At 38.3% G+C, this 26,801-nt stretch overlaps 1 protein-coding gene across 1 annotated transcript in view; it reads right to left on the bottom strand.

Annotated features, from left to right (window-relative positions):
* DDX10 (DEAD-box helicase 10) overlaps window positions 1-26,801 on the bottom strand; it is a 154,204-nt gene that overhangs the window by 6,653 nt on the left and 120,750 nt on the right. The window contains exon 18 of the mRNA XM_057368471.1: window positions 3,774-3,907. Coding sequence (XP_057224454.1) covers window positions 3,774-3,907 — 134 coding nt within the window. The remainder of the gene's footprint in view (window positions 1-3,773; window positions 3,908-26,801) is intronic.

Here is a 26,801-nt window from a genome sequence, read left to right as displayed (position 1 = left end):
GGAAGGCATACAACCAAGTAGCACTGACTACTAACTTGCACACTTGTCACTTGTGACTGTCCATAAAGCTACAAACAAAACAGTAACAGGACTAAGGTATTTCCTCTCGTGTCCAAGATCTTTTCCAAGCYAAAATAGGAGTTAATGTGATCAGTCACACCCATTAAAGATTTAAAGAAGGTAATGATGAGGTCAAYCAGAAATTTGTTCTTCCTCAACATTATTTAAAGAGGTTGAGGATTAGAAATACCAAAAACTCAATATGACTGCAAATGAGTATTTAAGAAATCCAGCTGCTTTTCTTTTGCCTTGTTCTATATTCTTAGATTTTTCACCTCATTAACAATTTACATTTGATAGCCTTAAACCAAATATGATGAATGTTGCTAGATATACAAAAATTAATCTCGTATTWCATGCTTGGAGTCATTAATTACTCTGCTTGTAGAGGTATGGCTAGAAGGGAATTTTATGCAAAAGCAAAGTTAACTCATGATTAAACTARCTCCCCCAGTTTAAAGAAAACATTCGGGGAGGACAGAGAAAAGATTAACAATGGTTTTGACTTCTGAAACCATGGACAGATGGGTCTATTTTTTAAAGCTCTGGAAGGAAGGCACATCAGGTCCCACATACTTACKGTGAATTACCCCTTTTAGAAACATTCTTCTACCCTTAAAGCAAGGAGCAGCTTGTAGCCCAACATATTTCTACTTTAAACCAAYTCTTTGAGCAAAATCTCTGCATTCTGGAAATATAAAACAGAACAGAGYTGTGTTTTCTAATCTCAAAGCCTAACTGCACTGTCTGCTACTCTCGGCTGATTTGTTCTTGTTAAAATCATTATGACAGAATTTCCGAACCCCAAATGCAAATCATACAATTCAACAGCATTCCTAAGAGAGGTGCATGAGGCACTGTTGATTTAACAATCCAGCCCCAAATTAATTTCCTTCACTGTATCTTGCTCYTTCTCAAAAGCCTTCCACAGGGTTCTCAGAGCACCTCACAAGCCTCCMAGCATACCTACACTGAGCATCAAGGCTGACTCTGGAGAAGCTGCAAACAGCCTTTACGTTTCCAGGAGTGCCTTGATGGGGTGTGCTGGAATGCAGAGCCATTGATGACTGCGGTGACAGCACAGCATGTGATGGATAATCCTGTGCTGGCCATGGCCTGCCCAGGGAACATCAGTCAGGTCGTTGCAGCCTAAATGGACTTGGCCACGGTRTGGGCACAAGCACTGGCATATGACTGTCCACAACTGCTGCGACTTCCAATTGTGCCAACTAAAGCTCTTCTGGGCAACAACTCAGTATATTTTGGTGCAGTAGGGCAGGCCAAGGACTGTTTCCAGTAAGCAGTGTTGATGAAATCACATTTCTTCAATGTGTGTAGTGGTCTGTTCTCCAGCTCCAAAGTCAGCKTTGATGCTCAGTGTAGGAATGGCTACAGATAATCTCCCACTTGTGGCAGAAACACCCACTTTCCTTTRGTGTATGTTCATTCCTAACCTACTCTACAGGAAGGGAAAATGACCAAGGACCTTGACCTTCTTTGAGTCTTAGCTCTCCTTGAGAACACACGCTCTGACGCCAGGGGGGAGCCAGATCAGCCACTGATTCAAAAAAAGTCTGCACTTGTTACCACTGCCAAAAATCTGCCCATGTCTGTCAACTTTTATTCTTAAAGTTTAGTGAATCTTGAGTCTAGCTGACATTTTGAAGAAAGGATCAATACAAAATGTGATGTATGAATACATACTCCCCCTAGCACAAAAAAAGGAGAGATTTACTGCTGCTCAGAAAAAGCAATGCATTTCCCCATCCTTGTCAGTTCTATTGACAYACACTGGTGATTAGGCTCCAGAAGACATGGCCACCAGCCTGTTAGGGCTATCCAGTCCTTAAATCCATGTCCCACACCCAGTCCTGCATACTGCCTTCACAACATTCAGTGACACATGGATCAGGACAATGTAGCCACTAGGATTCAACCAAATCTTGCGAAAAGCAAGAACTTTATGAAGTTAGATATCTAGAAGACAGCAAAATAAAAAACTGTTTAAGTGCCAAGATTATTCTTCTCAATCAGTWACATGATACACTCTTTGTCAGAAATGCACAAGTGGCCTTTGTGTTGTGGTGAACCACACAGGACTCTAAGTATTCCTTCATCTTCCCACAGCATGTTGCCATCAACTACAGATCCTCATTCCCATCCCATGCTTTTCTATTAAATTACATGAAACAAAAGCTTCTGGTTTACACAATTTAAAAAACTGCTTTAAATTAATTTATTATATTTACTTCTACCTCAGAGTCCATTTATTTGAGTGTTGAAGAGTCTGAGCAACACTGAATCATAGAACTCATCAAGTTTTACCATGCACAAATTTATTTAATACAGCACAAGGGCAAAGAGATCATCCAAATCCTCAAATTACTTCGATATTTKTCCTTCCACAAAGAACCTGCAATGTGACGGAAGAGAAATACATTTCTGAAACAGGACAGACCCACCACTTGTCAAGACTGAGCCCATCAGTGATAGTGGTAGTGCCTCTGGGATAACACAGTTAAGAAGGGAAGAAAGAACCGTGCAACAGCAACTGCAGCCAGAGAGAGAAGTGAGAATACGTGAGAGAAGCAGCCCTGCAGATGCCAAGGTCAGTGCAGAAGGAGGGGCAGGAGGTGCTCCAGGCACCAGAGCAGAGGTCTCCCCACAGCCCCTGGTGCAGCCCATGGTGAGGCAGCTGTGCCYGGAGGCCCATGGAGCCCCAGGAGGCTGTGACCTCTTGGGAAGTCCACAGTGGAGCAGGCTCCTGGCAGGACCTGTGGCCCCATGGAGAGAGRAGCCCAYGCTGGAGCACGTTCATGTTTGCTGGCAGGACTCGTGAGCCCATGCTGGAGGAACCTGTTCCTGAAGCATGGTACACCATGGAAAGGACCCACACTGGAACAGTTCACAAAGAATTGCAGCCCACAGGAAAGAGTTGCACAAGATTGTGGAAGAAGTCCCCTGGGAAAGGGACCCCACAAGGGAGCAGGGAAAGATCCTGCCCTGAGGAGAAAGGAGTGGCAGAAACACCTGATGAACTGACTGTAACCCCCATTCCCCAACCCTCTATGCTGCTGACCCCCATTCCCCAACCCTCTATGCTGCTGAGGATAAGGACGTAGAAAGAATTGTGAGCAAAGTTAATCCTGGAAAGGAGAAGTGTGGGGAGAAGGTGTTTTAAGATTTGGGTTTATTTCTCATTGCCCTACTCTCATGTGACTGGTAGTAAATTCAATTAATTTTTTTGCAAGTCAAGTCTGCTTCACTTGTAACAGTAGTTGGTGAGGGATCTCTCCTGGTGTTATCACGACCCCCAAGCCTTTCATTTCATTTTTTTCTCCCCTGCCCAGCTGAGGAGGGCAGTATTAGAGTGGCTTTGGTGGGAACTGGGCACCCAAACAGGGTCAACCCGCCATGGAAACACATGAAACCTCCAGAATATTAGTCAAGATTTTTTCATGTGAAACACTCTTACCAAGATCCCTTCAACACTGACTTAAAAATYTTTCTCATACAACTTTACATAAGAAAATAATAGACTTTAGCTCAGATTTGTGTTCAGCATCTGACACTCAAACTTTTAAAACTTAAATACTAAGTCCCATGAGAAAGAGGAGGACTTGTAAGATGAATTCCTAACATGTAAACAAACCAGTTTATAAACATAACAGTTACATAAACATTTAAAAATTAACAAGGAAGATGGTGCATACCTATGGCTGTCTTCACTTTCTGAATCTTGCTCTTCATCAGAGTTTTTGTACTTATCAGGATCTGGGAGAGTGCTTGGATCAAACTCATCTTCACTTCCACTGTGATCAAGAAAGGCCACTGTTTCCTCTTCAACCTGACAGGTGACAAATGGAGAGTTACAAGACAAGCAAACAAGCCTAAGTTATTTGTCACAACCCCATTAACAGGGAGGGTGCAACAAAAACCACTGCAATCAAGGATCACCAGTATTATAGCCAGGAAAAGAGAATAATTTCTGTCGTCATCAGTGCTCTTCTCTGAGGCTGTTTATTAAAGGTTGAAGAAACATTATTAAAAAGGGAAGCCCAAGGATTTACGTTCAAATTCGACCTTCCAATATTGTACTCTTAAATCTACCAGATCTAGGAGAGATTTGGGCAGCAACTAATCAACAACCATCTGAGAGCAAATGTCTAAGTAATATGCAGCTTTACTGCCTCTCAGAAACACACTGGCAAAGAGATACTCACATGCGGACATATAAATCACTGCTGTTAGGTGAAYTTAATGACATACTCTGATTTAAAACCCATCTGGGTGTCCTTGTAGTTAAAAAAATAAAAAGCTGCTTAAGCTGAATTAACTGCTCTAAGAGAGTTTCAACCACCCTCCACAAGAGATCCATGCTCCCAGATCCCGTCATCCCTCCTCTCTAGGGCTCAGCTTCCCTCTGTCCCCACAGCAGTCTCAGGATGGGCTGCTGGCTTTGGCAAGTTTCCCCAGGGTGCAGCAGTGCCTTGCTAATTCCTTAACAAAGAGAGCACAGAAGATGCAGCTCCATGAAAGTACTGGATAATATAAAAAAGCTGACTAATTTTGCAGATACAAGTTCTGCTCCACTTAGTTCTGAACTGATGGCACTACTTTTGTAAATTTTTGCTAGTAGGCATGAAGAAATCAGACAGACTGGAGGGCATATGCAATTGTATATGCACACAGAGATGCAGACAGAAAGCTTACAGGCATTTTTAAGAAACGCGAACTCTAGATGCATGCATATTTATGCTGGAAAGAAAAAACAAATTCCAAGAAACGATAATTAAATACACTGCTACCTTTTGTTTATATAGCTAATCAACATGCACACAGCTGAGTTTCTAAAACAGTACTCATTTRAATGATCTTTCATTCTATGAATAACTTCACATCATTATATATTTAAATTTAATTTTTGTTTTGATTTTTCACCATTTCTATCACCAGGTTTTAAAAGAACAGTCTTAATGTGCACATACCTTCCCACAATAAAAATAAATTAAAAAACAAATTAAAAATAAATAAATAAGTCAAACGGAAACCAATGGTCTCTTCTATATCTGCATATAGAGTGAGTGAAAGGCAATGAGCTGGTGAAGGGTAAGATTAGTCACCACTGCACTGCTTGACCACTGCCACTTCTGCAGTGCATTGAAAGCAAGCATAAGAAAGGGACAAAAACCAGATTTGCAGTCAGAAGGCAGAGGAAAAACTACTGAATACACATTTTGTTCTTTATTACTTAGCAATACCAGTAAAGGTAATTATAYAGCTGGGTGTATAAAATGACTAAAAGCATAGTCAGACTCTTCAGTACTCTTACCACTTCATAAGGAATTTTGTTTTGGTTTTGCAGARTTTATTGCTTACAAAAAAAACCTTCAAGCTCATCTCTAGTACCATATTATGGAGCATTACTAACTCCACAGAAAACTGTTTTGAAGATCACTGTTTTGCTAATTAATTTTCTTATTTGAAAATCATTCTGCATTAAATTACAGCTTATTTTAATTTCTTACAACATTAAATATTTGCTCTTTACTTGTCCTTCCTGTTGCATCTATTCTTTCAATACAGCTGGTGCATRCCATCTATTATTTGAAAAGAGAAGYAGCATTCTAARCTGCTGTATGGAACAATGCATTTTTTAGTATGTATGTGTGACACCATGCAACAGAGCTCTGTAATACTAACATTTACTGCCAGTCATCTTTTAAGAGTTGGGCTATTCATTCATATTCTCCCTTATAACACACAGACCAAAACTTCACTTTCATTGTACATTCATTCATATTAATTTTTTTCCAGCAGAAAATATGCAGAGAGGTGTTAAACATAATGCTTGCTATAGCAAAAGAAATAATTGGCAAAGATGCCTCTTTCATTCATCAGGAATCATGAGGTTGTATTTCTTATAAGTATCACTATTTACATATTCATTAAAATATTTCTAAGACCCTGAAATTGTTAAGATCCTGAACAGGAACATTTATCATCCACAGCTGAAAAACAAAAACTCATTATTTTTCCTCTCTCACTTCAAAGTTATATCAGCCAGTCAGGAAGAAGAAATCTTGTGACTTCACATTACTCACCACAAGAGCTGGAGAAAAGTAAAATCATAGTTCAAAATGACAAATGTAAAAGTTCTTCAGATACAAATAGGATGCAATCTACAGACTCAGGATTAGACTTGTCCGAAGGCAACAGCCATCAAAAGAGATTAGAAGAGATTTTTACAGCCTGTACTTTCTGTCTAAAGCTGGCGACAATATAACACACACTTTGGAGTGCGTATTTATTGTGAAGTTCAACTGTGGAAGGAAACTCGCCAGGCTTGACATCAAAGACACCAAACCAGGCTGGCCAGAACTGGATTCGGTGGCAGTCATCCTTTCACCCTGCTCAGAAAAGACAAGCTCTCTCTTTGTATCACACCAGCCRATGTATTTTGTAATTCTAGATCCACAGAAGCCTGCACAAAGACTTTTCAGTTTGAACACGACACTGAGATGCAAACATGTTTACATTCACTGTCTGTCTCCCTCTGAGCCATAGAGATTCTTCTTAGGCAAACAGTATTTTAGAAAGATTCAGCAAAATTTCTGTGCATGGAAACCTTGTTGCCTTCAACATTCCACATTGTACCAAGTCAACAACAATCACATTTGAACTTACTGCAGTGATTTTGAAAACACATACCAACTGRAACAAGGCAAGCTCCTCTAGAAAAGCTTTTGCCATGTTTATCAACAGAACACCTCCAATTCGACTTCTTTGTTCCAACATGTAATGACAACTTCTTCTCCTAAAGAAGCCTGAATGGCTGGTGGAGCTTAGGTAAATGAATTAGGSAGGCTAAGAGAAACTTGAAATGAAGAAATTTATGTACCTCAGACACCCAAGAGACTCAAATGTTCAAAAAACCAAAATGATGCCTCATTTCTACTGGATATTAGGCACTCAGGTAGCAATTACCTGACTATCATCAGCAAGAAAAAAAAAAGGAGAACTGAAAAAAACACCATGAAAACCTGCACATACATGAAAAAATGTTGTATTTACCAAAATTTCATTTCTAAAACACATATTTCTTATGGTATTTAATTTACATCTAATTTAAGAGGGGTTTTTTTCCCAATTATATTGGCTAGAGTTGCACTTATTACATCCAACCCTTTAAGCAATTTATCAGTTTGTAGCAACCAGKTTGAGAGGGAAGAAAAATTGCTTAGGCACTATCACTTCTGTCTGTAGTACTTGACAAAACACAGCAGAGGAATATTTCTAATTAGATGGAAATAAAACATTTAAGGTTTGGTTAGAATTTGATCACATATGAGTCCATCAAGAGTCACACTTACACAATATTCAGCCCTTTTTGAGCAATGCCACCCTTCAGTTTTTGCTACTGTGGCCTCTCCCAAAAAGTGATTCCCCTCATCACCCCACAGGTTTGGGTTTTTTTCATAGCCTGTACCCCCAACCCACTACACTGTCCCCAGCTGATAACGTTTGCACTGATATTTCATCATGTACATTGCCCCAAAGGAATACAGCTATTCTGGCAGTTCAAAAATGAAATATAGCCTTTCATGTTGCTAGGGGTTTTGATCCAACAGTTGCTTTGAAGATCAAGACAAAAGCCTTAGCCTATACTGGAAACTGACTGGGAGCCAGTGGAGCAAACTACGGGCTGCTCTGACATACACAGAGCTGTCCAAGCCAAAACTCACAGCTACCATCCAYACCATCTAAGGTGCACCAGTGTTCCATGGCTCTGGCCAGAAAGACTGGTAKCTATAAACTGGGGAAATCAAGATTCCAGGTTAATCAGCTAGACACAGYCCTTGCACTAAGACGATCTCAGTGATCTCTGGGCTCTGGAAGGAGTCGATCATAGTTCCTGGTTTTCACACCACTTCAGAGAACTTAATTCTTTGTTTTCAGCAAAAGGGACTGATAACTTTTAGCTTCATCTTCAATCACTTGCTATTTCCGATCACTAGCAGTCACACCAAGGTTCAATTTCATTCAGTCATTCTTTATTTCTTTTATGCCATCCAAAATCTCAAATAATACAATATGCCTAGTTCGGTCAGCAGAACTTTACTTTTACCAGCAGTCTCACATAATGCACATGAGAATACTTAATTTTCTTTCTTGGYATTCTTAAATGCCCCACATTTTATGGTCAGTGAATGGGTAAGCCTGTGCTCCAAACTAGCAGACATTGATGCATATATCCTGACATTCAAATTTCTGTGTAACTATAGCAAAGCAATTTGTGCTGGAAATGACTCCTGCCACAAGCACAGCTCAGAACCACTGAAAACACAAAACTCATAGGAATTGCTGAGATCTACTCAAAGATCTTTTGTTTTAATGTATTTGCATTTCAATTATAATGGATACGTCTCAGAACTAGACCTTAAGGCTTCTCCTTTTCCAATCTGTTCTTCTAGGAGCCATGTAGAATACTTACTGTAAAGACAGGCTTTTTCAAGTTGTTACTAGCCACAATTAYCAACATGACTTTAGCAACAGGGATGACTAGTACCAGGATAAAACAACTATACTGTTACCTTAAATATAATTCATGTTACAGACATGAAAACACAACAGAAAGAAACTAAGTTACTAGGTGGGTAGCTGGAAGTAGAACACAGGCTGAAATACATGAAGTTCTGGAAAGCAGCAGGGTAAAAAGAAATAACTAAAAAAGTCTGAGAGAATTAAACATGCCAACACACTTATCCAAAAGTCTACAAYTTTGTCAAAAAAAACCCCAAACAAACCAAAAAACAACAAAACCCCAACCAGAAAACGACACTGCAGAACACTTTTTTAAAACTTATATTCTCAACACATAACCCTTGGACTATCTCTTTACACTCCTCCTTTCTCTCCACTTTTAGGTTCACAGCAGCCATGGCTGTCAGCTCAAATACAGAAAGTAATTCTCCAAAGTAGTGTCTGTGTTCAAACATCTCAACACATCATTCCCCTACAGGGAACCCCAGCATATGCCCACAGAGACAGTGCCTACAGGGAGAACCTTCTCTGCATCACTTTTGCACAAGGCTGAGGGAGCTGCATCCCCAGCCATGACACAGCAGTGTCCCACCACCACCACCACTCCCAGTGCAAACTCAGGTAGACACCACTCTGCGCTTACTGATGGGTATTTTTCAAGAAGGAACAGATYGACAGCAGCATTGATGTGAAATAACCAGAAAGGAAACCTTTCAAGTCACTTAATTCTGTAAACTGGTTAGTTCTGCCCTTTTCTTGGAACAACTGATTTGTATTCAGTACACAACAAAGAGCTGCACTGGCATTAAGTGCTTGTCCTGCRACAGGATTTTTATGTTTTCACTGTATCGCCTAAGTCACGCACTTTAAATGCTTGCACAAAATAGGCATACAAAATAGCATACTTACAGGGAAACAAATATGAATCAAATTAATTCCAGGCAGTGAAAGTTATTTTAGCTCCTACTGGAGGTTCTACATGAACTGAGGAAAAGAAAACACAGAAGAGGCATCGCTGCTCATGGCACTGACTCAATTSCTTACTGTGAGCACAAGACCTTGTGTGCCTTTGTTACAGACCTATGTCTGTAGCTGCTGCAATAGTTTCATATTTATTCAAATTTATGAACAAAATATATAGGGGGAATGGGAGTGGCTGATGCTGCAGAATTTCAGGGTCATTTATTATTAMTTGTTTTTACTGTTGTTGAAATCATTTTCTTAAGCCATGAATCCCTTTCCACAAAATTTTGCAAAAGACAACTCCTGGCAGAAAGAGTAGGAGGGCTAAGTAGGAACCTCAAGAGAACAGATGAATCCAGACTGATGAATGACAAGGAAGCAAGCTGCCTGGGGAAAATTTGAGCAATAGGCATGATACAGCAGAGAGATCTGCTTTCTGGAATTTCCACAAGCATCGCTGCAAAGGGGAGCCTGGATGAGGAAATTGAAAAAGATTCTGAGGTAGACTGGCAGCCATCCACCAACAGACAGAAAATTGTAACATCCCCTGATAACAATTTTATCTACATGAACAAATAGGACAGGCATGTCTTAGAAATGACAAGTATGAAGAACATGAAAGATTTATATGAGGCAAGATCTTTTAGGCCAATCGTTGAAAGAAACACTTTTCAGGTCAAAAATAATGTAAAGCAACTTCAAAGCAAAAAGTCCAACCCAAACTAATAATAATAATTGCTGAGTTAGGGTTACTTGAGAAATTGAGTAAAATGTAGCAATACATGTGYAGCAGGCTTGGGAGTGCTAGTACAGGGAGAACCTACAGGAGAACCTTCAGGAAAAAGCACATTTGTCATCTGTGCTAGAGGAAAGGACAAACRGAGAATTAGGAAGGATTTAGATAAGCACCAGAAAGTAACCACAGCAATACTAAGGCATAGGCTAAAGTGAGAGAAAGTGGTGATTCCCAGAGTGACTGTGAAAGAAGGTAGCAAAGAAGGTTGAACGTTTTTCTTGAGTATTGCCTAATCCATGAAATCCATCGGTTAAGATTTTAATTTAGGCAGAAAGCTACAGCTGGAATACAGAGAATGAAATAAGACTCATCAGTACAGACATGAATTTGTATTATTCTCCWTGAATAAGAGAAGGAAAAAATCAAAAGGCTGTGCAAATCATTATCACTGAGAAGGAGACTGAAGATGTTAAGATGCCAGAAATTACAAGGAGACACCAAAACAGAGTGTGGTCACATTTGCAAGCCCCCTAAAATTTGAGTGGATATGGATAGGCCAAGTGAATGACCAAGTGAGAGGAAGGCTGATTAACATTTATTGAGTAGAACTRAAACATGTCTACATTGCAAATAAACAGAAGGACATGAAGAAATGTGGCAGCTCAAAAAATACAAAAGGCCAGTGTGGAAGTGGGAATCAAAGACAAACAGGAAGATTATAAGGCAAAAGTGAGAGGGCCTAAGAGAGGAACACTACCGAGRGAAGATCTGATGGAGGTGACAGTGATGACAAGTGATGACAAAGGGAACAAAGGGGGAGAAAAGAGCTGCGTGAAGCTATTTTAAAAACGGGAGAGAGTAGGAAAGGGGGAAAGTAAGAAGGCATGAGAATGGCACAGGAGCTGACTGAAAAGGATGCAGAAAAACAGCCAAGAGGAAGAAGAGTCCCAAATATAGAAAAATGAAATCRACAGCAACAGAACTAGAGAATGCCTGGTGGAATACACAAAGACACCTCTTCGCTTTGCCAAAGCCATGAATGTTTCACCAGAGTATACAGAAGTTTACATGGGCTCAAAAAGTATGTAGGKAACACTAATAAAATACATCAAGGCATGGTAACAGCAGTGCAGTGCCAATGACCTTGGAAGTCCCTGAGCTCCAGAACTCTTCAGCCAGGGAGTGCTAATGATCACAATTTGAAAACCACTCTACAGATACAACTGCAAATTTTCCTTCAACAAAAAGATCTGACAGGGAGGTGAGAAGAAGGTCACCCTCATTTCATGGAAGCCATTATTTTTTACACTGCTATTCTGTTTTCCATCAGTCTTTTAGGGCTTCTCATACAAATTCCAATTTTATTAAATTAATTTGGTGAAGATGATTATCTCATTATCAGCAAAACCAAAATGTTTGAAACAATGCAGTGAGGGGGAATTGAAAGCTGAGACAATTTCACATCAAAAGCCTAAATCTGTGCCTAATTACATCCTATGCAATGGCTCACTCAAGAATCTAATTCGTGCTATCTCAGTCTTTGGGTTTTGTACTGCKGCCAAAAAGTTTTGCCCTATTTCCAGTGACTGAGTAACAACTTTTGGATTTAGTAACTGAAATACAGGTGATATACAAATACTCACCTGTAGATGTAACTGACATACTACAGACTCTTAACCAAATTTTTGCTGCTCCCCAAAAGTCCACATATGCAGCAAATCAGTCTCTAACATGCTGCAAGTACTGAAGTCATCTATATGAATTTTAACCCAGGAAATTGCAATTTTCATCTCATGTAAGTTATTATAACCTAGAGTTGTTCATTCACTTGCCTGTTCATTTCAACAACATCTAAAAAATCTTTATACTGCATAAATAATATATTATATCCATAACAACAGGATACAGTACACTGAATGATTGATTACCTTGGCATTTAGCTCCTGTGGGAACAGCTTTTGTGAAACATGGCTCTATCTAGCTCCCTGAAAATTACATTTTGGTAAAACTGTCTGAATGATCAAACTTAGGTAGGATTAGACATAATGCCATTAACATTGCACAGGCAGGTACAAACCTGCACTCTTCATACTATACTAATGAAATGAAATGCTATTTTATATCTGTTTCTTAAGGAATCAGAGAGAGCAGCATCACGGGGGACAAATTTAAATCAATTATTTCAATCACCAATTATAAACCCCATTAAAATCAGGAAACTTTTAATACCCACAGTATGTTACACATGTAATCACTGCTACTTTTCCTTTTAATGCCAGTATTCTGAGGAACAGTTACCTTACATGGGACTTTATACAAAATGTGTACACACTATTTAATGCCAATTATTTAAAATCCTAGTTTTTCATTTTCCATTAGCATATGATAAAAGAGCCATCAGTGTGTTGCCAAGTGATCACTATTTATTTTTTAATCACAGTTAGTGTCCCACTGACTCCTATTTCATCTGAAATTGAAACTGATTCTAAATAGAATTTAAATTATTTTCTAAAATACGTATATCATATGCATATTATTTAAAATTTACTAATTAAATAGGCCATCTTAAATACAGTAGATACATCGAAGCAAGCAGATGCTGTATTGTAAGTTTAGTATTTTTGCATACATTCTCTGCTGCTAGCAAAATCTACTACTAAACATCCTGTCTTGTGACATTTTGGWATGGCTTAAAGACTCAAACCTACTTTATATTCACAGGCTGACAGAGGATGGTTGGAATAAACAAAGATAACCAATTCCTCAAATCCTAATATGTTTTTCAACTTCTAATGGCACCTTGAATTTAACTTATCAAATATATCAGCCAAATAAAGTATTTCAGAACCAGGGAAGGATTCAGGTTGTTATGAAAAAGCAGCTAATTTTCCCTGTTCATGATTGTTCTCTAAATCACACCACTACCTGAAAATTATTCAGCAACTTTATTTCTTGAATAATTTTTTAGTTTTTCTAGTAAATATTTTCATAGGTCATTCCTTAATACCTTCATCTGATCGACCATTTTTAAGTTCTAAAAAATAAAACAATGTAACAAATTAAAATATGCATTTTAATAACTCTTTTTGTTATTGAGCTGTTGATTTTTACATATGTTATTAGTAAGTATAAGATGATTTTTTTCCCATTCCAACCATTATTTGCAACATACATAGAATATGTGAAGGAAAAGGAGAACAAAAAGGATAAATATTAATCTCATTGATTTAAAAATAAATCATAACATGCTTAGAAAGCTGTCAGTAGAAGTAATTTTAGCCTAACTTTACTGCTCAATATGAACTCCAGYACAAACAACTCAGTTCTACTGAGCTGCTGGTGTTACACAATCTGCTTGCAATTACCATTCACCATCCATCCATAAGTACAGGGGATAGAAACAGCAAAATTTCCATCTTGACAAAAATCTTAAGAGAGCAACCATAACACAACCCATACATTAAAATTATATTCAAATGTTACTTTCTCCACCTGTGGAAAATTATTTAGATTTGCATCATTTTTCAATGCTTGACCTAATACCACGAATGACAGATGAAAACCAATACTTTCCTTTCCTTAGAAACTTTTTGCATCTGTTACGTTAAACAAAGACAGACAAACAAAAGAGCTATGACTTTTAAACTGTGTTAAACAATATAAAGATTTCTGAGACACAGCAGTATTTCTCCATCTCAGAAATGGCAGGCCTTAAGTGCCTGGTCCTCTCTGCACAGTCACGTATCTTTGCAAGAGGAACATTTTATTTTTAAAGTRGTATTTTTGCTTTCTTCAGGACTACAAGTCTTTGCCACAGACAAGTGTAGGATTTCAACTTTATGGAGTCGCTAAAATTATTTCTGCCTCAGAGGAGCAACCTGATTATAAAACCCAATTACGATTTGATTGCATCTACAAACCTATCTCCTCATGCACGTATCTTAAATGGCTTACGCTTTAAGTTCTTGCAGATTCACAAATTTTGAGGATAAAATTTAATGGTCTATTGAAAATAAATAAATAATTTGTTATATCACATTGTACTTGGCATACAACATTAGCAMAGAGAACATTTGCTAGAGGTACTGTTAACTGAATATCCTTGCTACATTATGCATGACTTCCCAAAGCACTGAGTACATTATATCCATCATGAAATTCAGAATATATAACTAAATTTAGAAAGAAGTATATTCAGACCTATGATCAGCATTGACATCTCCAGTTATGAGTTTTAATTAAACCTGCTTTTGTATTAAATCTATTTTTAGTAAATAAGTACAGAATCCTGCTTTATACATTATGTATAAGTAAAAAAATGATAAAAAAGTGATTTGCAGATGCCTTTTCTTAAAGGCATAATTCAAGTCACTGTTCCATTACTTCTCTTCACAATTGTGATGAAGAGGCAGCACTGCTGAAAGTGATCAGTTTCTTTGAGAGCTTCAGCACCTCGCTGGCAATCCATTTTAGCACCCCAAATGCTACTTCCAGGGACAACAAGCTGTAACTGAGATCAATGGGTGATAGAGATGGACTTCCCCTCCCACCCCCAGGAAATAAATTACCAAAAAATAATCCCAAAACTAYTCTTGGTCATCTCTGATACATCAGACTAACTATCATCCAACAAAAAAACACTAGGTTTTGCAGCAAATTTATCAACTATTGCTCCTCCAAATATTCTGCTCTTAAAAGAAACTATTTCAAATGAGTCTCAAGCAAGAAATGAAACTAGAATTAACTCAGACAACACATTACCAAAACCAAATAGTTCTCTAACAAGGGAAGCAGAGCTTAAAGCATTCAGTATTTTGCATTTCAGGAAACCTGTAAGAATGATGTACTGACACTGTGACACAAAAGAAGGGTGGGGTTTGTGGTTGGTTTGTACCACCATAATGTTTTTTGCACCACCAAAATGCTTTTCTTCAAAGGCTACTCCTTCTACATTTCCAAGAAATAGTTTTTATTAATAGAGCCCTGTACTACAGCGTTCACATTTTGACCTGAGTAAATACCCTTTCAGAAAAGTCCAAACTAAAATTCCTTAGAACCAGCCTATTCGTATTTACAAGTTCAACATTAATCCTTTAATATCAATCAAATCCACAAACACAGATTTACTGGCTAACATATTAAGTAGAAGATGAAAGTAACTGTCTCTTGGAAAACAGCTTTAACATTTTCCTGCTAGACAGAAACCTATTTAGTTATCCAAGAGAGGAAACGAAGAACTTCTGATTTATCTGGGCAGTTTCACTACATTTCCTGAAAATCAGATAGGTAGAATGCAGCACCTGTTACAAGTTTTGGTACTAATCCAGCACAAATGGTACTTTAAACTGTCTTTTTTTAATATCTCTGAAGCAATCTGTACTAGAAGAAAATCCTGATTTTGCATGTGCTTTTCAACACATGTAAACACCTCTTGCTTTTCAAACCAGTATGTTGGCCATGGTCTTGTACCGGTACAGAGAAATTCYAAAACCTTTTGTTTGTATTAAGTTGGGTAAAAACAAACATCTTGAACATATGACAGTCTCAGACAAACAAAACATACAGCACTTATTACAAGTTTCCAAGAAGGCAAGATCTTCTTGCAGAAGATAATATGAAAGATGAGTCAAAYTTTTCATTGTATTTCTTGACTATATATTTCCCATAACAGACTGTGAGCAAATGCTGGATATACATAAACAGCACAAAGGAGGTAAAATGCTTTAAAGATGTGTTCTGTTAAATTGAGAACTATCACAAAGTAATTAACATAATAAGAAATGCAAATATTGGAAAGCTATTTTAGTTCTAGCTTTTTGTGTTTCATTGCTKAAACATTAAATCCATTTTATCACACCCATTTGATGTACTGTATTTTCAAGATGAATTCACTCCATTTTGCGAATGWGAAATACTTAGAATTTCAATCTAGAATTTTCCTGGAAAGAGTTTTGAACAAGCAGTTTGTCAAATTTTTTCTTATTTTCCTATTTCTCTTCACATTTTCAATCTATTCAGTGCTTTTGACATCAATTGCGTAATGCATGCTGCAGTCTCTTTCCCAGTTAAAGAACACTTTTTGAAAATGAAGATGCACTAAACTATACACCATAGCTTTTGGAAAGAATGAGAAGTGAAGAACAATAAGCCTCCAGCATGCTAAATACAGTCAGTGACTACATTACATACAAGAATTGCTGCACCAAAATGTTCTTGCTGCTACTCCACTGACACCTCTGAATTTGAACAAATGTGGCTCATTAAGCTGAGGCAGAATAAAGACAAACTTGAAATGGAAGTTTCCCAAAGTGTTCYACTTGCAGGTACCTTATTTATGATTTTTATTTTCTTTCCAGCACAGGTAAAATGGCAAGAATGAATGTATTGCATATGTTGTAATAAGTCTGAAGAGGTTTCAGTCTTAAATCCCTGCTTTCCTGAAAAGGTGTAGAAAAGTTAAATGAATGCCCTAAAGAGAATAATTACACAGATGGAAAATACTGCCATTTTAGAGGAAAAAAAWTAGAATCATCATGGCACATTTGTACAAAATGTAGCTGACAACAGTTAATTCTGAAACCTTTCCAACACTGACAGGATGGTGGTATTTTTTTCTGAATTGTGATTTGAGCACAGGAATATTGTTGTCCTATGTAAATGTTCAACTCCCTGTACCCTATGCACTGTGAGTGTGTGTTTGTATACATATATATACATATATTTTAGAGAAGTACATTATATATGCATTTGCATTCCATTTTACTGGACACTTGCAGCCCAGAAAGCCATTCCTGTCCTGGGCTGCACCCAAAGCAGYGTGGGCAGCARGGCCAGAGAGGGGATTAAGCCCATCACTCTGCTCTGCTGAGACCCCACCTGCAGTGCTGCATCCAGATCTGGGGTCCCAGCACAGGAAGGACATGGACCTGTTGGAGAGAGTCCAGAGGAGGGACACCAGGATGATCAGAGGAATGGAGYACTTCTCCTATGAGGAAAGGCTGAGAGAGCTGGGATTATTCAGCCTGGAAAAGAGAAAGCTCTGGGAAACCTTTCCAGCACTTCAGTATCTCAAGARGGCCTACAAGAGCTGGAGAGAAAGTTTCAACCAGAGCATGTAGGACAAGGGAGAATGGCTTCAAACTGAAAGAGGGMAGATTTWGATTAGATAGAAGCACCTCATATARGAAAAATAYATTTAAAACTGTTACCAGCATGCAACTATTTTAATGCAGTTATAATTAATGAAGCTGCCATGAGCGCATATGCAAAATCCAGTCTAATTTGTTAAAAAATTATTCAGGACAACATTTGGATGACTGGAGGCCAGAGCAACACCTTCAACTAAATACATTTTTGTCAAGCCACTTGCTTTATAACTATGTTTTCTCTTTATTTCTACAAAGTGCTACCCTGTAGATTGATGGTTGTGTGTACTTTTCAACTAGAGCYGAATTTAAACAGGCAAGGTCACAACCACAGAAGAAATAAACYATTTCAAAGTGCTCAGGCATCAACATGAAATCACCTACCAGTACACAAAAATAACGTCAGGATCAACCATTTCAGCTGTTTTYTTGCCTGATTGTATATATATGTAGGGGGAAAAGTGAGAAATTAAAACATCTATTCTGAATATGGTTTCAGGTAATTGAGAGTAAAGTACAGAATATCTGAGGCAACTGGTTATAGTTTTTATTTAAACTCTGGTACCACCGAAACAGTATCATATCCAGAGCAAGAATATTTAAAAGCAGTACCATGACCGAAGTCCCACTACATCAACAATATCTTTAYCCTTCATTATGTGGAAATAATTCCATTACTTGAAAACAAAATCTAGATAGCATCAAAATTCAACTAACGCAGGAATGGAAGGTGCAGGCTAACACTCCATAGTAACCTTGCTGCTACACACTCWAACACTTAGCAAAACTTTACAAAGGAAACCTCAGATTCTGCACCAAAAACCACAATTATGAAAAGCCTTAGAAAGATTTTTCCTAGTTCTCATGAAAGCTAGGAATTTGTAGAGGGACATTTTCAGAGGGTGCTGTACCTCTAATTACACAGCAAAACAAAAAGAAACCCTCAATCTTCATGACTCACAGAAAAAGAAACAGCTCATTTAAAAAATCTGCACTGGTAGGACCCTAAACCCAAGAGCAAAACATACCCATGAGGTATGTCTGAAAGACTTTAAGTCTGCTCAGCAATATATTTCAACTTCAGTTTCCAAAAGAAGCAAAAAGTCACAAACAGAAATTAACAGTGGAATGTATCATTACTATATTAATGTAAAAGGAAAGGAAATAACTTGATTTTAACTTAAGTCCTAATTTAATGACAAATCAATGTATCTCATCCTGATTCTTGTAAATGCAGTTTACTCAGACAGTTTTTGATAGCTCTTTAAGCACTTGACCACAGAAACGTACGCCATTGTTATGAATCATCTTAAATACTTTTAAAGACAATTTTCAGCTAATAAATCCATATTTTTGTTCAGAGACAGCTGTCTTACTAGTATTAAACTACTCTAAAATATTTTTTGTACAAGTATATATAATACAAGAAGATTGTACACCAGCCTGCTACTGTACAAATACTTTCTAGTACTTTCTGTAAAATTAAAGTCTATCATCAGATATAAAAAAAATTGAAAACTACATTCAAGTCTTCCTTTTAAAAATGCATTTAAAAAGAGCTTCCATCAAGTCAAGGCTTTAGCCTCAATAGTTGTTAGGACAGAATTTTTTATTTTAAATAGCTTTCAAAGCTACACAACAGGATAGATGAATAAATATAYGAATTAACTTACAAAATCATTGTGCAAAGGCCAAAAATTCTTTTAAATTTCAACTGTTCCTCAAACTACAAGATACTGCCTGATTATTAYAAAGAACATTCCTACATAATCTATCTCACTGCCTTTTAAAAAACATTCCAAGAAAAGATGACTCATGAGGATGCTTCACAAAAAAAAATTACCACAATTTCAAGTGGTCTGACTTCCCCGAAAAACTTCCAAGAATCTTCTTCCAAAGGAAGAGTTTTGAACATTCCAGACAAAACAGAAGTCACAGCCCACCATGCTCTATCCTCTCCTTGATACTTACTGTAGAAGCCACCCCTCTGTATCCAGACCCTTCAGATTTTTTCAAGCATTGCAGTAGCATTTTCTACACCTTTATGATTTGACTCTCCAAATGAGACTCCATTATGTTGAGTACTATGCTTTTTTCTACTTTGCTGGACTTTACTGCCATAWTTCAGGGAATAGTGCCATAAAAACACTGGCAGTCAGTTAATGAAAAGCTAAGAAGGCTATACAATATTACACCTGGAAAGGATTAACACATTTATAAAAACGCTTTTTTTTATCAAGGAGCCACCATTATCCATATCTACACTTTTAACTGTAATCTGCACACAGCTGACAGTTTATATGGTTCATTGCCAAATGACTGACAAAGCTGTTGAAATTCTGATGTCCTCTATGTAACAAGATGGCCTGGAAACACCGCTCAACCTTTGGAAATACCTCTCAACAGGACAATACCAGCAAGAGATACACAGAGCAGAAGAAACCTGACTAGCCTGCAGTTAGTGGAAGAAATGTTTGTACCACCATCACATCATGTATACATTGCAATTTCTTTTTAGCTCCATCTTTATATTGCTTCTCTTTTTAAAAGCCCTTCAGATAGGAGAGAAAAAGTCAACTAGCATGGCAAGTGGGAAAACCTGCTCAAACCTCTGCTGAAGCCCCAAAGTCTAAGGAATTCACTCAGTATGWCCCTCTGCTCTTGCCTGCACCTATGAACAGAAGTAAATCCTGACAGATTGCTGTGAGGAAAAACACACTGAAAGATCATAAGGCACTTAGTACTAGTCACAAGGTCTGCAAAATTTAGACAGTCTAACATACTGGATACCAATTTATTAACTTGTCAAGGCAGCATGCAAGGAATAGCTTTTCAGAATTCAAAGCTAAATGGCAATTTAGAAATTCAGCTCYCAGAGACTTACATAATACTATTTTAAATAACACTTGCATTCACCAGCAATGAGCGTTCTAGCAATACCTTCAGTTAAGACTTATGGAAGATTCATTTGGTTTAGAAGCTCCTTACAGTAAGAACACTGTTCTAAGGCCAGCTTGGAAAATATGACTAGAATTACAGAGGACATTTCCTGTTCCTTCAATAACTTAGATGGTTGTTGCTATGGCMATTCAGAAGTAGTTTATCAGCAGCCTTTGACACATTTTTCCAATTGGCAGCTCATTATCTTTGCATACAAATACTATACTTAAAGTGCATATATTATAATTACAGAAAAAAACATAGCTGTAGTGATTGTTGGGCAAAGAGACTGCTGTGCTGACATCTTCAGCATTTTACAGCTGCCTAAAAGCAAAAACAGACTGAAAATATTTCCACWGAATGGTGAGGGTAACAGACGAATAGCTCTAGCAGCTATAGATCTATCTGATGTTTCAAGCTACCACTTAAGAGCCCAGGAAGAGAGTAAAAGGTTCTGRAAAGATGTATGGTTTTGTTTTATGGTGAAACAAGTATCAGGGCAAGTAGTTCATCCTTTTTAATACTGGTTAGGACACTATTTTATTCTAGTATTGAGCTTCTGACTCAAATATATAAAAAATGCTTGAGCTAAAAGTGCCTTTCTGAGGACAGTACTATATTAAGACAATTTCAAACATGTTAAGCATCTTACTACCAAAGGTAATTTTAGACATCAGTAAGCAGAGGAAAAAGGCACAAGTCCTACTCAACATCACTGCAAATCAGGATAAACAAACAAACAAAAAGAGCCAAACCTGAAAAATTTCAATTTCTCGCAGTGTGTTTGAAACTATCCCCTTGTGCACATTCTGGAGATAATGTCCAACACCGAAAATACTTGCAGTTTGCTTTGAGTTCTAAATTACATACATTAAAAAATTCTCGAACTGCAGAACAACTTATTTACAACATGAATTTTTCACTATAGCTAATCATCTTTGTCCTATAGCACACAGAATTATAAAATGCTCTCCTGTTTTTGGAATATTTCCAAACTTTAAAAAAGAGGTTTCCTAGAGAAGTTGTGGATTCCCCATGGCTGGAKCATTCCATGCAAGGTCGAATGGGGCTCTAAACAACCTGGYGTAGTGGAAGGTGTCTCTGTCCATGGCAGGAGAGTTAGAACTCAATGATCTTTAAACTCCTTTCCAATCCAAACCATTCTTGCTCTCTGTGACTTTAGCAATCAGCAGAAGTCTTACTGCCACAACCCACTGAAGAAATAGCATACTCTTTCTCCTGGGACCCTGCTGCTCAGGCAGAGGACACAGAATACATGAAACCACAAGACTATGGCAGCACTTTTCATACACAATATGAAAAAAAAAACTACAATATTTATGAGAACTGGTCTTTTATTAGCATTATTATTAATATTTTAACTTAAAAGGCTTAAAAGGAGACAGCAAACAACATCATGATCAGTAGAAGTCACTGCACCAGATTAGAGAGGAAACCAAAACTCACTATACAACAACTTGAGCTAGAAAGCATACACTGTACTTTGCTTTTCTCTGGAAGAACTAAAAGAGAACATCTACAAGGATTAGGTGATTCACTCTCCTAGTCTGTACTTGTCAATTAGAAATGCTTCAGCAGATCCATTCAGACCARTGCTGCTTATCTTCTACCCCAGCCAGGGACACTCCCTACCCCCTTGTAAAGTCACTTTGCTCTACCTTATTTCTCCAGAGAGACTTACAGACCAGCTCCAAAACTGACATACCATTCACAGTCTGGAAAAGACTTCATTAGACATTATCCATAAGTGAACAATGGGCTACAAAGTCAGCCATTACTTTTGTTCTGACTGTCAAAACCCAGAATTGAACAAAATTTTTCTGATTCCTCTTGCTAGCATAAAAAGTTAAAAACTGGAAGCAGAAACCACATCCTTTAACACAGAAATCCATCCTTTATATTCACGGATTTTAAGATAAGGAAAATCTCTAGAATAATATAGRTCTCAGATGGCCACAGAATGATCCCAGCTTATTGAGACAGAGCAGAGCCTTGGAYTATACAGTAATTAATGTATCTAATATTCCTTTAACCATCTTTTTACAGGTGCAGTGATATTTATACMTCTTTTAGGCAGTCTTACAAAGTGATATCCTTCCAGAAGTCTAGAATAYTTTGATGCTACTGTGAATGCTCTTAATGACAGGAAAAAAAAACCCAAGCACTTTTATATATGAAGACTGTATTAATCTTTTTAATGGTCCTTATGTTCTTATCAAGAAGCCTTCTAGGAGTTTAATTCACTCAGTTGCAGTTAGCAATTTGTAAAATTATAGAATCTGTAAAAATCTAAAAACAATTTCAACTGAAGACTGGGTTTGAAATGCAATGCCTAATGAATTATAGAGGGAATTGTCTTTCAAATGCCTTTCAGAACAAATAATACAGGAGATTTTTTTCAGCGCTYGAAAAACCAATCTCATGGATTTGTAGTAATGACTTAAATATGTCAACTGCTTTTTAAGCAGAGCAAATTAACAGAATTCATATTTTATTTGTTGAATCAAATATCTGCACTAATCTCTTGCTCTTTGTCTCCATTTAGGTGTTTTCCGAATTCTAATTTCTAATTCTGATCACGGGCATTATCAATTATGGGAATGGAGACATTACAAAACAGTACAGGATGAACTAGAGCAGGAACTCACAATGRCCCCTCACAGACTACCCCTCAAGTGCTCTCAACCCATGGCAGTCATTGCAGCCCAGTCTCAGAAGAGCAGTGGCTGTGTAGCCTGTAATGAACAAACACATTCCTACAGCACAKCCGACACCTGCAGAATACGGCCCCAGATTTACGCCTCACCTATGTCCACATAGCAACTCTGAAAATGGGAAATCAAATAATGGACCTGTCTTTCTGCTGTGGTAAAGACAAACTGCATTTGCTGGCAACAGAGGGAACTGCATGGAATTCCCCACAAATACACTCAATAGAAAATTCCTTTCTGTGATTCAATACTATGACATCAAAAGTCTTCTCACCAACKGTATCACTGAATATTTCTGATAAGCTTCTAAGTAAATTACCTTCAAAGTTCATAAATAATTTGTCTTCTGATCTTGAGGCTGAAATAGTGATCTGGTCCCTCTGCCAAGGGACAAATCCRAACATCCTGGCCATATCAACCAATTTCAAAGATATGATAATTTTTTATAGACTTCAAAAAAATTTTAAATTCATGTTTTTCAGCATGACACCTTTTGCTTTTCTATGAACTCTGTCTGAGCCACAGTCTGACCTAACAAATACAGCAAACCTAACTGACAGAATTCAGCATAAATGTGTTGCTTGTAAGATCACTCAGATAGCTTCCTAACCTCTATTTTTACCTCTTCTAATTTTAGCYTTTTCTTTGCTTTACATCTGTCGGCTCAGGCTCTCTATTGGGTTTGCATGGCAAGGRGGGAGCTACAGTGGGGACTTCTGTGAGAAGTTACCAGAAGCTTCCCCACTGTCTGACAGGGCCAATGCCAGCCAGCTCCAGGAGAGAACCACCATTGGACAAAACCAAACCCATTGGCAATGGTGCAGTGCCTCTGGGATAACACAGTTAAGGAGGAAGGAAAGCTGCGCAACTGCAGCTGAAGAGGAGTGAGAAAAAGTGAGAGAAACAGCCCTACTGACAGTGCAGGAGGGGGAGGAAATGTCCCAGCACTGGAGCAGAGATTTTTCTCCATCCTGTGGTGCAGAACATGGTGAGTCCAGCTGTAGCCYATGGAGGTCCATGGGGGARCAGAGACCCACSTGTAGCCTGTGAAGAACCCCAGGCCAGAGCAGATGGATGCCTAAAGGAGGCTGTAATCCTGTGGGAAGCCTATGCTCCAGTAGGCTTCTGGCAGAGGTAGCAGGACTCTTCACCCTTAGAATGTGATCAAACAACTCAAACAACGCCCTGCTTTGCAAGCTATCAGTGGTGGGCTGAGGGGGGCATCATGTGCTGGGTTTGGTGTYGAATCATGCTAAAGTCAGTCTGTCTCACAAACCTCAAACAGACACCCTGACACAGAGAGCTTGGCAGGTAAGTCCCTAAGATGACCTGAAGACATATGCCTGGCAATCAATCACTTGATACTGTAATAGTCCAGTCCACTTTCATATGGTAGGTTCTTTTAACATATTCCTTCTTGGAGTGTGTRTGTGAAGTTTCCTTCCTTGATGTGGGAATGCCCCTTCAAAGATACTCGTTGAGGCTGAGTGAAAGAGATCTGCCCATGGACACTGGTATGGTGRATTACATTAATCTCTATTTARTAAMTTYCTTTCTGCTRGCTTTAATATAATTGCTTTGATATAGTGCACTATACCATACTATATGGTACTACCAGTGTTAGCTTTCATACTGTGTAGTAAATAATTCTGATTAAAATCTTTCATCATTTGTCATAATAAATAATTCATTTTACATAAATATATCTGATTAACCATCTTTAATCCTGTTACTTAATCCAAAATTACTTMAAGCACTGAGAGTCTGGAGCTAAGGTCGGATCCAGTCTCACCCAGGCTCCTCTCTGAGAAGGAGTTCAGAAAGCAGAGGGGCTCTCTCTGCACCTCATGACTCAGTGGGACAGCTTCTCCAGTGGCTTTGCCTGAAGCCCCCCCTCTGACCTATCACAGCAGGACCTATGACCCCAAGGAGAGAGGAGCTCACACAGGAGCAGGTTTGCTGGCAGGACCTGTGGTTCCACGGGGGATCCACACTGGAGCATCCTGTTCCTTAAGGACTGCACCCCATGGAAGGGACCCATGTTGGGAGCACTTTGTGAGGAACTGCAGCCTGGGGGCAGGACTCATGCTGGAGAAGTCCATGAAGAACAGTCTCCCCTGGGACAAAACCCATGCTGGAGCAGGGGAAAAGTGTGAGGGGTCTTTCCACTAAGGAGGARGGAGCGGCAGTCAGCGTGTGATGAACTGACCACAGCCACATCAATAGCCCCCTCATTCTGCTCAGGCTAGAGAATTTGGGATTGAAGTTAAGCCCAGGAAGTTGGGAGGGGTGGGGAGAAGGTGTTTAAAGATGTTTTCRTTTTCTCATTATCCTACTCTGATTTGATTTGCTATGAATTAAATTAGTTCATAAACAAAAAGCTTTGGTTTTATTCATAGACTTATGCTGCAGAGGTGCCTAGGAAGGATGAATTTTGCAAATTCTATGCATTTCTTAAGTCAGCAAATACCTTGAATAGTTATAATGACCTTTAGCACTACTTTTGTCAATGGTGATGGGAAATTAAAACTGCTAATAACTTTTGGCATTTTTAACAGCACATGAATTAGCAAAGAAAATGGACTGATTACTATTTATTATGAAAATTAATGATCTTTATGAGCTTTCACCTTAAATAACCGCTCACATACCTCATGTAAATGTACATTTACTATGACTGTGATTAATCAATCACCTTCCCTTGTCCACCCACAAATTTTCCTACTGAAAATTTCAAAGCYTTGGCAGATTGTCCAAAAAGAATGAAGAGAGGAGAGCAATATACTTGGATAAACAACCAGGTCTAATCCTATTACATGCTGCTGACTGCCTTATTAATAATTGCTCTGCTAACCCTTCTATCAGTTGTAACTGTCTGCTTTGCAAAACTGCTCATAAGAAAGTTCTACTTATTTGTAAGCATTCTCCTTGAACTATCAGGAAGGATAGGTGTCAATCTACAAAAATTCCAACCATGGCAAACTGTGGGAAASGAAGCAARTCCTTAAACATATGGCAGTTTGAGCTGTGGGAACACACCTAMACTCTGTGCAAACCTGGGACCTGGACAGTATAAAAGTGGTACCTCCAGAAGAACACTCCAGGACCCCCACTGAGAAGACCAAGAAGAAAAAGGGCCAGCAGGATTCCACAGCAACCCACTTGGTGGTGACTCTCTTTCTGCTTAATMTCTCTCTCTTTCTCTTTACCCCTCCATACCTCAAATTTACTGTTAAATAAAAGCCATWCTCTTGACTTTGGCATATKRTCTTGTTTGCACCTTCATTTGGACAGAGGCATTTTTTAATAACTGAATCCTAACAATGGCCCAGCAAAATATTACCAGCATRTATTTATCTGAAGGAATGTCAGAAAAATATGAGACTTTACAGTATGAAGAAAACCAAAGAAACAAAAAAGAAAYCCCACAAAACTTTTCCCTAAAAATACTGAGCACATTTCCTAAGGCYTTACTACTAGATTGTGCTATTATCTTTCTTCCTGTTGTCTCCCTTTGCTTCTGCTCTTGGTTTTCCATAGGAGAAAGAAACCAAAYAGAAGCAATAGCAGCTTGAATTTAGCTGCTCCAAAAGAAACAGAAAAGAGCAYGAGGAAACAGCAAGAAAGAAGAAGCCTGTAAGTCCACAAAAAATTTCATAAAAGACCAGAGGGAAAACAAAA

The sequence above is a fragment of the Malurus melanocephalus genome, unplaced genomic scaffold (assembly GCF_030028575.1).
Source record: "Malurus melanocephalus ecotype Western Australia unplaced genomic scaffold, MMel_1.1 scaffold_93, whole genome shotgun sequence".
In the NCBI taxonomy this organism is placed as follows: domain Eukaryota; kingdom Metazoa; phylum Chordata; class Aves; order Passeriformes; family Maluridae; genus Malurus; species Malurus melanocephalus.
The sequence above is the reverse complement of the archived record's forward strand: the minus strand, read 5'-3'. Positions and strand labels throughout refer to the sequence as shown.